Source organism: Phoca vitulina, unplaced genomic scaffold, assembly GCF_004348235.1.
Source record: "Phoca vitulina isolate PV1807 unplaced genomic scaffold, GSC_HSeal_1.0 scaffold83, whole genome shotgun sequence".
Classification (NCBI taxonomy): domain Eukaryota; kingdom Metazoa; phylum Chordata; class Mammalia; order Carnivora; family Phocidae; genus Phoca; species Phoca vitulina.
In genome coordinates this window covers 3,462,211-3,475,986 of record NW_022589786.1, presented here as the reverse complement: position 1 = coordinate 3,475,986, position 13,776 = coordinate 3,462,211, and the positions used below count along the sequence as shown (strand labels likewise).

The following is a 13,776-nucleotide window of genomic DNA, read 5'->3' as shown; positions in this document are numbered from 1 at the left end:
TCTGGCTCCTGACTGTTGTTGGGATCTGGCTCAGGGACCCCAAGGAGGTACCTGAGACCTTGAATCCAGTGGCGTGGGGGGGAGGGCACAGCCCAGCGAGCCCAGCCCCAGATGCCCGTGGGGCCCGGCCGGGCTGCGGGAGTGCACTCGTGGGGCGCAGGCATGCCTGCTTGCTGTGGGGACACACAGGCGCACTCTACTTCCAGAAAGAAATAGGCTCTTGCCCAGAATCGTTGAAGTCCAAGTTCGTCCCGTCCTCATGTCTCTACTAAGAACAGCGTGAGCATGAGGACGGACGGCAGGGCGCAGGCCCCGGTGTCGGGACTGCCAGGAAGGGGGCAGCTGTGGGGAGCCAGGGGCTCACGCCCTACGTACACCCGCGCGAGACCAACACGCGTAGCAGGAGAGAGAGGCTAACACGGGGCAGGGCCCCAAGTGAAGCGTGCAGCGGATGCCAACCCGGGTCTCCGAGACCTCCAGCCCAGCGCGCTCCTTTGCCACATGGCCTCTTACTCTTGCTGGCAGGAGGCTCAGGGCCCTGGAGAGAAAGCTCAGCGTCCTCTGGGGCTCCGCGCGGCTCCGGGCAATGGCATGGCTGCCCTGGCCGCTTGCCGCACATACGGCACCCAGACAGATCTCTGGAGTTCACGTATTTCTTGTCTTCATCATCCTAGAACCTTCGTTATCTGGACACGAAGGCAACTCAATCCTAACTGGTTTCCCGGCTCCTACTCTGCCCGCGGTTACCTATTCTCTACCAGGCACATCAAGAGGGCCTGACTCCAGCTCACACCCCACCTTCAAAAGGTGGCTCGGAAAGGCGTCCCCCACCGGCCCTCTTCCACTTCCTGCCTCGGGATGTGCCTGGCCCTAACCAACCAGGCTGACGATGCACGAGGTCCCCCTTAGCGGACATGCCACTTCCTCCGGGAAGCCTTCCCCACGCTGACTCAGCACCTGGGGCACTTCGCAGAGTCTTGTTCTCTGGCAACCTGTCCGCTCCACTCACCACAGCGTCCCAGAGCTTGATGTGTAGCCAAGAACAAATCCTGAGCGGGATCTGGTCACCTCCAAGCGTCAGCCAGGCTGTCCCTTCCAAGAGTAAGTCAATTGCAAAACATTTGTCCCGGATGCACTGGGAACTCGCACCTTTCCTTCAAGCCTTTTATTTTCTGAGTTGATACAAAAAACCACAAACAAAACAGGGAAAAACTGACAGAGGACAAAGCCTCAGCGTCAGCCAGAGACCAGAGACGTGGAAGGAGCGGCAGGCCGGGCCTTGCTAGGTCTGCAGGCCAAGAGATGGAAAGTCCCGAGGCCCCGGGGCCTGCTGGGTTTGAAGGGGGAGGGGCAGGTCACTTAAAAAAATATATATATACTGTACACATCTATCTGAAGCACTCTGTGTCAGGACAGAAGTCAGACGCGGAGTCGGTGAGCGCAAGTCACTTCTCCTCCTCCTCGGACCGGCCTGTGCGGGGCTCACTAGCTCGGCCAGCACGGGCTCTGCGGCGGGCGGGCTTCTTCTGGGGAGGGAGGGAAGTTAAAGATTCAATCCCAACCCATGGTGGCCAGAGGGCAGAGGCAGGGGGCTGGTCACCACTTGGCTAGGAAATCCCTGGGTGAAGGAAACATATCCAGATATAAGATTTCCCGACCTTTTTCTCCAAAGAGAAGAAAATAAAATCAAAACCCGGTGTCTCTGATGCAGGGGAGGAGCTTTAAGCACAGCGGGCGCTTCAGTGCGGACCGTGTCCCAGAACGGGGCTGAGCGCTTTAGTGCTCCACACTTCACTTAATCCTCAACGCCAGCCAGGCAGGCTGTGTCGCCCCCCATTTCCAGGGGGCTGGTGCTGCTGGGGTCCCATCAGCCGCTTCACCACCACCCGGAAAGCACAGCTCCGTCAGAGTGGCTTATCCTGAGGAAACCTCTTCTTCCCCATGAGGAATGCCCTCAAATGACAAGATCACAAGGAAGAGGAGGTGGACAGTGGCGGGAAGAGACCGAGCTGTACTTGACCTCGAGCCTCATCCTCCTCTACAAAGAGGCACTATCCCAGTGCCCGCGCCCAGGGAGTGCTGTGTTGGTCACGGCCATCATTATTCTGGATCCTTCTGATTCTGCAGCTCTGATTTCTGGCATCGCCTCACTGGCCCCACTGACCTTGAGGGACAGAACCACTTTCTCCAGCCCCTGCTCCTTCCCCCTGCTTGGCCCCTGCGACCAGGCCAGATGCTAGAGTTACCCTCCTACCCTCACCAGGGAGGGGAGGTCAGCAGGGATCCCCCGGCCAGGAAGCATACCTGTCGCCGTGTGCCCCTCAGACAGTCTGCTCTGCTGTCTTCTTCTGTGAGGAGAGAGGGAGGAGAGGCTCCTGTACCTGAAGCAGCCCCGCCCCCCCCATCCCCCCCCCCCCCCGGAGCGGATATGATAACCGGTTCTCTCCTGAGGACTTGCAGCTCCCCCCCCGGAACAGATATTGGGTATACAGGGATCCCCAAGGGCAGGGCTGGGGCCCTATTTGCCCAGGAAGGAGCCCGGGACACTGAAGCCAGCAGATGCTCAGCTCTTCCGAACACAGCTGAGGCCCCGCTGGCCATGGTGAGAACTGCACCGTGTAAGGTGCAGAGGCCCCCCTACTCTGGTGATCAGCCTCTGGAACCCATAAAGCAGAGGGGTGTGTTTCTGTGATGGGGATACCCTGCCAGCTGGGGTACATACATCCCAGGGAATGTCCCCTCTCACCTCAGTCTACCTGGCTAGCCTCCCTGCCCCCCACCTCAGGGCTCTCCTTCCTTCACCCATCCCAAGAACATCCTTCACCTCACAGATAAAGACGGGGCCACTCCCACAGCTTCACACACACAGGCCACGTCCCTCCCTCAGGGTGGCCCGTGCCTTCCACCCATCTTCGCCAGCTTGTCACAATTCATGAGGCCCCAACCTCTGGACCCTGAGAATGGATCGGGGGCAGGGAGCAGGTCTGGCCTGCCCCACCCGCACTCTGACACACACAGGATGGGGCTGATCACATTCACCCTGGGGACTGGGTTTGGGTCCTTCTTCTGGCTGGAGACCCCTCAGGAACTCACGCTACCTTTTTCTTCTTTTTCTTCTGGAATGGTGAGTCAGGGTCTTTGGTTGAGGCCTTTTTTACTTTCTTCTTCTTTTCCTTTTTTTCCTTGTCTTTTTTTTCTAAGGAAAGAAAGTAAAGCCCCTAAGTAACAGAAGCATGGCGGGGGCGGGGGGGGGGGTCAATGTCAAGAGACAGGGCTCGTCTCAAGGGATCCTAGAACCACTCCTTCCAATGCCAGATCCCCAGTTCTCCCCACACTCCGGGGACCCATCAAAACACAGGCCCCAGGCCTCTGTGACCACCTGCCCTGGCCCAAGAGCCCATCCACGGACCATCTGGACTACTATTTCTAACTCACTTTTTAAAACTTCCACACGTTTTAAAAAGTGACATTCTACCTGTAAATGGAAATATCACCTAAGGGACAGACAGGGCTGGACGAAAGGAGGTTCTGCGGCACGCAGAGTCTAGCGCAGAGCTTGGGAAGGGCCAGCCGCCCTGAGCTCTGAGGGGAACCTTCTATCTAGGTGCCTGGGCTGCAGAAGCAGGACGCTGAAGTGTGCGTGACAACTGGCCACCCGCCGGGAGCGAGCACCGCTGGCCCGCGAGTAGGCCGCACCCTGCACCCGCATCTCCCCGGCTCCCCGGCAGGTCAGCCCAGAGCTCCGGGACCCAGCTCCGGCTCTGCCACCCCCACCCCGGCCCCAGACCAACCCGTTCGCAGCCTGTCCCTTCTGTGCCCGCCGGCTGCCCGCCCCCACGGCATGCTGACCGGAGGCTCTCCGCATGGGCCCCGAAGCCTGTTCCAGGCTGCAGCCGGCCAGCCACTTACTCTTGTCGGATTTCTTCTTCTCCTTCTTGCTCTTTGGGTTGCCTTGGTCTCCACCCTCAACCTTCAGTGTCCCTGGCTCCCCTTCCGGCTTCTCCTTGGCCCCCTGGGAGCCAGGAGACGCTTTCTCCTTCTTCTCCTTGATGTCACCACTCACTCCGTCTCTCTTGGCTTTCCCCTTGGGAGTCCTGAGGGCCTTTTCTGGCGAGCCGGCACCCTCCCCGCCTCCCCCGGCCACCAGCTGCTGCTTCTTCTTGCTCTTGGGGGCTCTGGCGGCCGTCTGGTCCCCCGACAGCTTCCGCTTGCGGCCCACCCGGCCCTTCCTGCTGCTCTCCTTGGCATCCGCGGCCTTCTTCCTCTCCTGCTCCAGCAGCTCCGTCAGGACCTTCACCACCGAGGCCTGGACCCCAGCCTCGTTCAGGGGCCAGGGCTCGCTCAGGAGGCGCCGGCTGAGGTCGCTCTGCAGTGCCAGTATGGAGGCCTGGGGGCTCTCGGCCTCCTTCCTGGGTTTCCGGGGCTTCTGAGGCGTGGGATTAGCCTCCCTTCTGCCTGTGGAGAGAGAACACGGGGTCACGGATCGGGAGAGTTAGGAAACAGGCTCACCCTGCAGGTACAGGGTGCGGCCTACTCATGTATAAGCCAAGGGGGCGTCTAGGGACACAGCTGACCTCCTCGGACAAGGTACAGACAGGGACAGGGCGGCCCAGCGGTCACTCTGCCCCACTGCCTGGCTCACACCTTTCCAGCAGTTTCTAACTTAGCTCTTTCGTCTCCTTGCACTCGAGTCAGGTTGGAGATGGAAAAGGACTCCAGAATCTTAAGGATGGGGAGTGAACTCTACCAACAAAATGAAAGGTCAGACAGGAGGGAGACGGTATTGTCCAGTCAGAGGTCCAGAGCTGGGAGGCAAGGGACTTGGATTCCAGGTTTGCCTACCGCCAGCATGCTGTGGGACCGTGCTCCTCCCTTGGCCTCAGTCTCCCCATTGATAAAATAAGGGCTCAGATGAACGGTGAGGCCTCTATTCTAAGTCAAAGACTCATGATAAGAGCTGGTCAGGGGACAAGGCAGCCTAGCGGGTGACGGGCCTGGTGTATACGCACATGGTGGCTGACGAAGCAGGTTTGCTGCCTGCCAGAGTGACTTCTGGTGCAGCCTTTGTTTAGAATTTTCCACGCCTCTGCTCTCCTTTGATAGTTGTGTGCTGACTACACGTGTGAAAAAACCCGTCCACAGCCCCCTCTAAAATGTCTCCCCGTCGCCCCCGCCCCTCACAAAGAACACTGGGGCAGACAGTGAGCAACGACCCTTCTGCTGACCCAGCAGCGGTGAGCTGCAGCTAAAGCCAAGGCTGGGGTATCGGGGGGCGGGGGGGGCGACATTAGCAGTATCCCGCTGCTGCCCCTGACTTCCCGGGTGACTTGGCAGGTTTGCACTCATTCTGGGCCTCACACACACAACCGTGCCTACACGCTGGCTCTGAGAGGCGCCCCGTGGCCCGGCCCGGCTCCCCGTCACGGGGCTGGGGCCTGTTGCCTGCAGCATGCGGTGGGCCCAGGGTGGGAGCTCAGGGGAGGCGCAGACGGCAGGCTGAGCAGGGGTCGTGGGGAGGGGCGTCCCAGGACAGACGGAGGCCCAATTCAGTTGTTTGGTGCTTCTTGGCAAGGGCAGGGGTTGGCTGGAGAGGGAAGCTGAGGTTTGCGCTGGCAACCTCCTTCCCTGCAGCCCACGTCTCTGCTTCCTGTCTACAAACACCCTAGAACACCACAGCTGGGGAATGCCTAGAGCTGTCCCAGGCGTGCCCATCAGAGCTACCTGTCCCTCAGCACTAGCAATGCCCCAGGCTGGGTGACCTCGGCAACTCCGGTCTGCCCTCCAAACACCGCGTGACAACTGTCTGTGTGTGCCACGCCCTGACGCTCACTGGATGGATCTACTCTGCCCTGTGTGGTTAAGACCCAGAGGCCCAGCGTGGCTAGGGTCCTGTCTGAGGCTTTACAAGTCAGCCCATCACCTGGGGTCTCTGCCACGTGCTAGAGACTTCTCCAAAAATGGCTCCTGCCTTCCGTCTGAGCTGCCTCAGTTCCCACACCCCACACCATGAGTCCATTTGTTAGGAAGCAGAGGCAACGGGGACAGTTAGAGAAAGCCAAGGCCGCTCGAAGGCACGGATCACCCGACCAGATGCACCAGCATCCCACAGAGCTGGAAAACCCAACTTCCAGGCCGTCCCAGGTCGTAAGAGCCAGACACCCGGATGTGGGGCACCAGGCCTTGCTTGGAGAGGCCCTTGTGACAGACAGGACCATATTGGTAGGACTGTTCAGGAGGGAGGCAAAGAAAGGGCCCACTGCCTTGTCCCTCCGTGTCCCCCTGTGTCTCTCCTGTGGCCCTTGACTCACTTGTTTTAGGGGATACGGTGCCTGCTACATGTTGGGGCTCCACTTCCCGCTTGCCGTCTGGGGCATCTTTGGTGGCGGAAGTAGAGGACGCCGAGGGGTTGAGGTCTGGCCTAGCAGTGGCCTTTGAAGCCTGGGAATTGGCCAGAGTCGGCCCAGGAGTCACATAACCTGAGAGGAGAGACTGAAGAAACCCAGTGTGAACGCGGCTGGAACCCTGCTCCACCCGTGAGTGCAGGGCCTACTGTGAGGAAGCCGTCCCAGGAGCCCCTAAGGTCGGGCCAGCCCTCTCGGGCCTGGCGTGGGGCACATGAGCCCTTCGTACGGACCTCCTGCACTATTTTAATTAATACAGATTTCCCTCAGCCACATTTAAGAAGACAATCTCTCACTACTAATGCGAATGGAAAATCACTAGCACTTGCCGTGTACAGAAGATAACCTTAGAGAAATCCCATCTGTTCCAAAATGTCTTTTTTTTCTGGGACTCATCTAAAATCAAGGCAAGCCTTTCCTACAGGCTCTCGGAGTCCACTACTCATGGCTCTATGCTGAAACAGAGCCTCAGGGGGAGAGACGGGGCCCCGCCGTGGCGGATGGCCTCGGCCTCACACTGCAGCACGTGGCCTCTAGCGCCCGCCCGAAGGCCCCCAAGGGGCCAGTCCCCTCCCTCACCATTACCTGAGAGGGTGCCACCACCTCGTCCTCACTGGACTCTGCTGTGGTCTCCTCCACCAAGGTCTCCGTCGTGGAGGGGGCCGGACCTACCGGGGGTGGGGGGGCAGAGGCCAGCTGTCGGGAGGCCCTGGGATGGCCTGAGCCTTCCGCTGGTCCCTCGCCCTCCTGCCCAAGGCTTTACCTGCTCCTACGACTCCCTCCCAGCTCAATGGCTATTCGCAGCCTTCTAAGCAAGACATCTCAATGCCAAAACCTTCCATTCTAATTCCTGAGGCCCGACTTCTGCTTCCCTGCTTTTCTTTCTTTAAAGGTTTTATTTATTTGTCAGAGAGCGCGCACATGCACAAGCAGAGGGAGCGGCAGGAAGAGGGAGAAGCAGGCTCCCTGCTGAGCAAGGAGCCCGATGAGGCCCTGGAATCACGACCTGAGCCGAAGGCAGATGCTTAACCGCCTGAGCCACCCAGGCGCCCCATTCTGTGCGGGAAGCATGACCCCGGGACTTTGGGGGGTCAGTTATGGGAGCCTGAGAGTAAAAAGCTGGCAGTGGTCCAACAGCAGAGCTGGAAGATCTTTGGTATCATTCGGCCCAACCTCCTCGTGGGGTTGCACAGATGGGAAACTGAGGCCCAGCACGGGGTGACTGGGCCCAGGCTGCAGACCAGGTGGAGATAGAGCCGAGGCCGCCACTCCTCCGCCCGGGGCCCACCTAGCCTTCTCCTGGGACCCTCACCTAGCCTGGGGGCCGAGGGAGCCATCTGGGGCCCGGCAGCACCCTCCTCGCTCCCTGAAGAGCTGCCGCTGCTGTCGTCACTGTCATTGGAGGTGTCAGAGGCCTTGGCTTTGGCGCGTCCGGCAGGAGTGGCTGTGGCCCGCTGGACCGCAGGAACCTCAGGCTTTCTGAGCTTGCTGGTCCCCTTGGCCTGCACAGGGAGTGTTCCCAGAGCACTGTCAACCTAATTTGGTTTAAAAAAAAAAGAGAGAACAGAAAAAAAAAATGAAGGGAAATAAACTTGGTGCCTACCGAACACCCCAGTTACCTCAGGGCTAGGCGCCTGTTAGCTGCTCTGCACCAGGCCTCACTCAGCCCTCCCACAAACACTGAGCCGGGCAGCGGAGGCTGGGGGGGGTGGTGTGGGTTACAGACGTGTGCATGCGACAGTCACAGGGCGGTAAATGCTGGCGCTGGGACTTGGGCCCCTCCCCGGCCCCTCCCTTCTATGGTCTGTCATTTTTGCTCACTGTCCCCTCCAGGGTGGGGCCGGCCCCCCCCACCAGGCTCCCCTGCTCACCCCACTGGAAGACGGGGTCCTGGCAGCAGGAGGCTGGGCCTCACTGGCTTTCTGGGCAAGGACCTTCAGGGCGGCCTGGGTCAGAGGGAGGCGAGCAGGGCTCCTCTTTGTCACCTGTGGACAGCCACAGGCAGCCCTGAGACTCGCAGGTCCTCGGGATGCCATCTGTGCCAGGCCCTGCTCAGATCCTGGCTGGGGTCGGAGGGGACCTGTATCTGTACAAGGAGCCACGGGGCTGGAGGAGGGGACTGAGGGACAGTCAAGGGGGTAATACCACCCTCAGGGGCAGAAAACAGGGCCGGGCTGCAGGTTGTCAGCTGATCCTACTGTTCTCAGTGGAGCCAAAGACAGCTTTTAGCCCAGGGGAGGGAAGCAGCTCGGCTCCCACCTGAAGCCCCCCCAACTCAATCTGAGCTTGCACTTGGGAAAAGTCTCTAGCCTGGTGGCTGCAAAAACCTCCTCAAAGGTCTCCCTGGTGCCACTCCTGCTTCCCACACCCACCACTAGTCAGGGAGACAGAACTGGAAAGGAGCCAGGCGGGGCTCCCCCTGCAAACCTGGGCGGCCCTCACCACGGCCTGTCGGGCCTGGCTCCCTCGCCTTGCTGCTTCCCCCAGCTCTCCCGCCCAAGTGCTTCCCCAGACGGTCCCAGCCCGGGTTCCCCTGGCTGGAGTCCTCCCTGGCTCGCCCTGGCTTGGCTGCTTCTCTAGCCTCGATGGGGAGGCTGCCCTTTCCTGCCCATCCTTCCTAAAGCAGCTCACCTCATTATTCTCTAGTTTAGACTCAGTTTCTTTCAAAGTACCCACCAACTGGTGAGTACTTTACTTTTTGGCTTCCCTGTTTCATGGCCCACGAGCCCCTCCCTGCCGTCTGCCTGGTGCAGACAGATGCTCGGCACCATCTGCTGGCCGAACGGAGGCGGGCTGCCGGGCGCAGTGACCACAGCACAGCTGGCCGGCACCCGTGCTCCCAGGAAGCTTCTCTTGGGCTGTAGCTCATGGTGAGCCCGTCTGGGCTAGGGGCGCCCAGCTCCCGCCTGCCCTCTTAGAAGAGAGAGGTGGGGTGCAGTGGGATGGGAAAACTAGCCCACGTGGCCCAGGAGCGGGGTGAGGAGTGAGGAGACCTGGGTTCTGGCCCTGCCTAATCCTGGACAGGCCCCAACGGTCTTGAGGGACAGCGCTCAGCTCTGTCGTTCGCACAGGTGCCGCTAACTCTACCCTGCTCAGGCTGTAGATTTAGGCAAAGACCCAACAGAAATGCACTGAAAATGGTGAAGGCCAGGAAGTCACCATTATCCACACTAAGAGAGGCAAGGTTTGTTCACAGCATTTCCAAACCAGGACGGAAAAAGCAAACAAACCAAAAGCGCAACCACGTTGGAACGGCTGCCGAGGGGTGCGCAGAGCCACAGTGTGGCTCTGCCCGGGGGCCACGCTCCCAGACTACTCTTCCTCACAGCTCAGAGGTTTCTGGGAGCCTGGTCGGGGCTGCAGCCAAGCCAGGGAAGGCGCCTGGCTGCGAGGGGGCGGCTCCTTGGGGGGGGGGCGGTGTGTGGAGGAGAGCGACGGCAGCCCTACCCAGCAGCATGTGTGGGGGCGGGGAGGGCGGGGGGGGGTCCCCTCGCCCCTGCCGGCCTGCACGGCCCTCCCTTGCCTGCCGTACCTGAGCGACGGGCGCCTCCTGTTTCTTGCCTTCTGACACCCGACCGGACACCTCCCTGCTGCCGGCCCCAACAGTGCTGGCCCTGACAGCTGGCCTTGGGTGGGCCGTGAGCACGGCTGCTTTGGTTCTACTGGCTGAAATGGAGCGGATGGGGTGCAAGTCAGGGCACACGTGCAGCAATCCCCAATTATCAGCCCTTCCTGGGGACGGGGCCCAGTGCTCACGGCATTTGCAGCAGAAGCCCCAGTTTAATGTCCTCCCCGAGGGCGCCTGGGTGGCTCAGTCGTTAAGCGTCTGCCTTCGGCTTAGGTTGTGATCCCAGGGTCCTGGGATCGAGCCCCGCGTCGGGCTCCCTGCTCCGTGGGGAGTCTGCTTCTCCCTCTGTCCCCGAATCCCTGGCTCATGCTCTCTCTCTCACAAAAATAAATAAAATTAAAAAACCAAACGCCATCCCTGAGCCTCACAGGCAGGAGCCATCACTAGCTCTGTCACGAGCTCAGGGGAACCACAGGACTGCTGTGACCCCAGGTTTTCTCCCTGACCCCTCCCCACACTTCAGTCCTCGATGCTGCCACCCCTCAGCTGGCCAGGCCACTACTTTGAGCACTGGTGGGGAGCACGGCTACCAAATGGGACTCTGTGCATTTAGAAGAGTCTTTTTTTTTTTTTAAGATTTTATTTATTTACTTGCCAGAACAGAGAGAAAGAGCACAAGTAGGGGAGCGGCCGGCAGGCAGAGGGAGAAGCAGACTCCCTGCTGAGCAGGGAGCCCAATGTGGGGCTCGATCCCAGAACCCTGGGATCATGACCTGAGCCGAAGGCAGACGCTTTAATCGACTGAGCCACCCAGGGGTCCCTAGAAGAGTCTTCGTAAGAATGTCATGGTCATTTGCAAAGGCTCAGTCCCGTGCGCTCGCTGTAGCACTGTTCGTGCTAACCCCAAAGCCCCCACACAAAGCCCGTCGCTTCCTCCAGCCTGGCACCGCCCACATAAACTATGCTAAGCCCACCCAAAGGACAGCTTGGTGGCCAGCAGGACTCACACGGTAAATACGTAACGTCACAGTCCGTCAAGTAAAAATTACAGAGCATGTGTGCACACTATGACCTCACTAAAAACACAGATACAGCTGCAGTTCCTGTAGTTTCGGTAAAATTAACAGTTCTAAAACGTCAGTAATTATTCCAGACAGCGTGATTACGGTGACATTTCTTCTTCTGTGCTATTCTGTATTTAATGAGCCCACCAAAATCAGGTCTTATTATTATCCTCAGAGAGTGTCACAACAACATTAGCCATTTTCCTGATGGCAACGAGAGTACCACAGATTCTCAGAAGTCAAAAGAAACCCCAGATAGGGTCCTGTCTCCCACTGATAGATGGAATCCTTGCCTACGATGTCTGGTTAGGGATTACCTAACCCTCTGTACATGCCACCAGGACCACGAGGCTCACTACCACCTCACAGCCCTCTCCCCGTTCAGGCAGGCAGTTGTTACAAAGCTCTCCCTTAGATTACGTAGGAACCTGCTGTCTGCAGCTTCTAGCCACTGGCGTGGGTACCACCCCTTGGAGCTGGCACAGAGAAGTCCCGGCAAATACTGTCTCCGGAGATGGAGACCAGAGGTAGTTCCTTATCGGGATGAACCAATGCCAGGGGCAGAGACCTGGCTCCAAGCCCCTCTGGACCAACGACTGTGCTGTGTGACTCAGCCAGCAGCCTCTCCCCTTGGGCCGCCGTGAGCTGTGTGTGCTGCGTGCGAGCCCGGCGGCCCCTGCCAGGCGAGCCTGGCGGTTGCAGCACGGGACTCAGCCCTGCGTAGCGGGCCTGTGCTCACCAGGAGTGGAGCACTGCGTGGCGGGGATCACATCCTCATCCTCACTCTCAGAGGAGGAGCTCCTGGCTGTGCTCGCCGAGGCCCGGGCCTTCCTCGGGGTGTTTGCCGCCGGGGCTTGTGTGGTGGTAGCAGCCGGGCCAGCTGGACTACGATTAGGGTCGACAAAAATCAGAGGGGGTTTAATCACCTTGAAAAACAAAAACAAAACATACCCCCCCGGTGATTAAAGGTTTGGCCAGGCAAAGGGGAGGTTGGGTGGGGGTCCAGAGCGCTCAAGGCAGCCGGGCAGGCAGAGGCCATTCCGGCCACCCACAGCACTCTCCGTGCGCCACCCGCCCATGCACCTGCTAAGGCCCACACAGCACCTCACAGCCCCCAGGAGCCCCTGAGGCCAGCGGTCCTGGCTCCACTGTACAGCGGGGAAAACGAGAAGTCCAGAGAGGGGAGAAGAGTTGCCCAAGGCCGCACAGCTTACTGACTGTGCAGCCAGGGCCAGGAGAGCCAATTCAGCCTTCTTTCCTCTGGCTGACTTCAGGGCCGGACAGACGCTGGCCGAGCTGGGTGCTCCAAGCAGCAGGCCCCTCAGCTGCCCGGCTGTCACCCACGATTCTCCTGGGGAGCTGTGCATAACCGAGCTGCCCCCACCCCAGCCACGCGGGTGCAGCCTCCTGAGCTGTGGCCCAGGGCACAACGACCTGACTTCACGCTGACCCCATGTCTTCAGCAAACAAACTGCACGGGGGAAAAGCCAAGGTGAAGACTCAAGGGACCCAATGCAGTGTGTGGCCCTGTGTGAACTCTTATCCGAACACACCACATGTAGACTATCGTTCATGAGACAATCCGGGAAGTGGGGATGCCGAGCGCGCAGGCCAGTTTCTTAGGAGTGATACTGTATGGTGGCCGTCCTCTCATCAAAGAGAGGAAGCCAGGGGTGCTGGGGAAGGAGTGGAGGGCTTGCATGAAGCGAGCCTGGTCACGAGTGCAGACCTGCTGAGGCTGGGGAAGGCACGCGGGGGTTCTGCACGCTGTTCTATCTTTGGGCAGGCTTTGCAGCTTCCAGTGAGGCAGTAAAAGAGAGAGAAAGTGGCCACTCCCTGGGATCCTGCGGACCAGGCCGGGGTGGCAGCTCTGGTGGACATGTCCACCGTACACAAGGGCACCCTCACACACATGGAGCCTGCACCTCCCATCCCCCGAGGTCAGACTCGGTCTAAGTTCCACGCCCTCCCTTGCCCAGGGGGAAACACAGGACAGCAGGAGGAAGCTGCCCGAGGCCAAGGTCTGGGACCCCGTCTCGCCCATCACCCCACCCCGCCCACCTCCGGGGCCCAGGGGGGCCCAGGGCAGCCCAGGGCGCGGTGGGAGAGGCATCCTGAAAAGTCAAGCAGAGAGGTGCCCGCCCGAGGGTGGGAGTTCTGCTGGGCTGGGGCCCTTCCCACCCTTGCCAAACAGCCTCCCCCGCGGCTGCTCTGATCTGCCACTTCCAGAGCCTGCCTTCCCACATGATGAAAGAGAGAAGGATGGGAAGTGGGAGAAGGCTTACAGTTGAGGGAGGGGGGGAATCTATATATATGTGAGAAGACAGAAGAACAGATTGTCGGGGACGAAGAGAGGCACCGAACCCACCGAGGCAAACAATAGCGTCTGGGATGTTAAAAGCAGCTCAGCAGCAAAAGCCTCCTCCTGCCTGTTCCACCTGCCCACACGGCCTCGGCCCCGGGGTGGTGCAGGGGGCTTGGCACTGGAGGGCAGGGACACGAGGGGCCCGGGGTTGGGCCCTGGACACGACAACAGTGCAGCAGCGGCATCGGATCATTCAAAAGGTGGGCTGTGCGACCCAGGGATATGGGGAAACCTGCCTCTGACCCCACTTCTGCCAGACCTCACCATGTGGTGAGGCCCCTGAGCTTCGAGGGCCTATTTCCCACCTGTTGAAAAGGCTATTAGTAATCCCAGCCTGGGCTCGCTCACCAGAGGGGCTCTGATGCGCCTTGAAAACCG

General features: G+C 59.9%; 1 protein-coding gene across 2 annotated transcripts in view; it reads right to left on the bottom strand.

Moving 5' to 3' along the window:
- Nucleotides 1-991: 991 nt before the first annotated feature.
- Nucleotides 992-13,776, bottom strand: part of TCOF1 (treacle ribosome biogenesis factor 1) — a 37,720-nt gene continuing 24,935 nt past the window's right edge. For both annotated transcript variants that reach the window (XM_032395332.1, XM_032395333.1), the window contains 10 exons: nt 11,773-11,959; nt 9,934-10,067; nt 8,273-8,386; nt 7,714-7,936; nt 6,987-7,069; nt 6,309-6,489; nt 3,910-4,455; nt 3,099-3,196; nt 2,305-2,348; nt 992-1,526 (listed from right to left, as the gene is read on the bottom strand). In XM_032395332.1, coding sequence (XP_032251223.1) covers nt 2,322-2,348; nt 3,099-3,196; nt 3,910-4,455; nt 6,309-6,489; nt 6,987-7,069; nt 7,714-7,936; nt 8,273-8,386; nt 9,934-10,067; nt 11,773-11,959 — 1,593 coding nt within the window. In that variant the 3' untranslated portion in view covers nt 992-1,526; nt 2,305-2,321. The remainder of the gene's footprint in view (nt 1,527-2,304; nt 2,349-3,098; nt 3,197-3,909; nt 4,456-6,308; nt 6,490-6,986; nt 7,070-7,713; nt 7,937-8,272; nt 8,387-9,933; nt 10,068-11,772; nt 11,960-13,776) is intronic.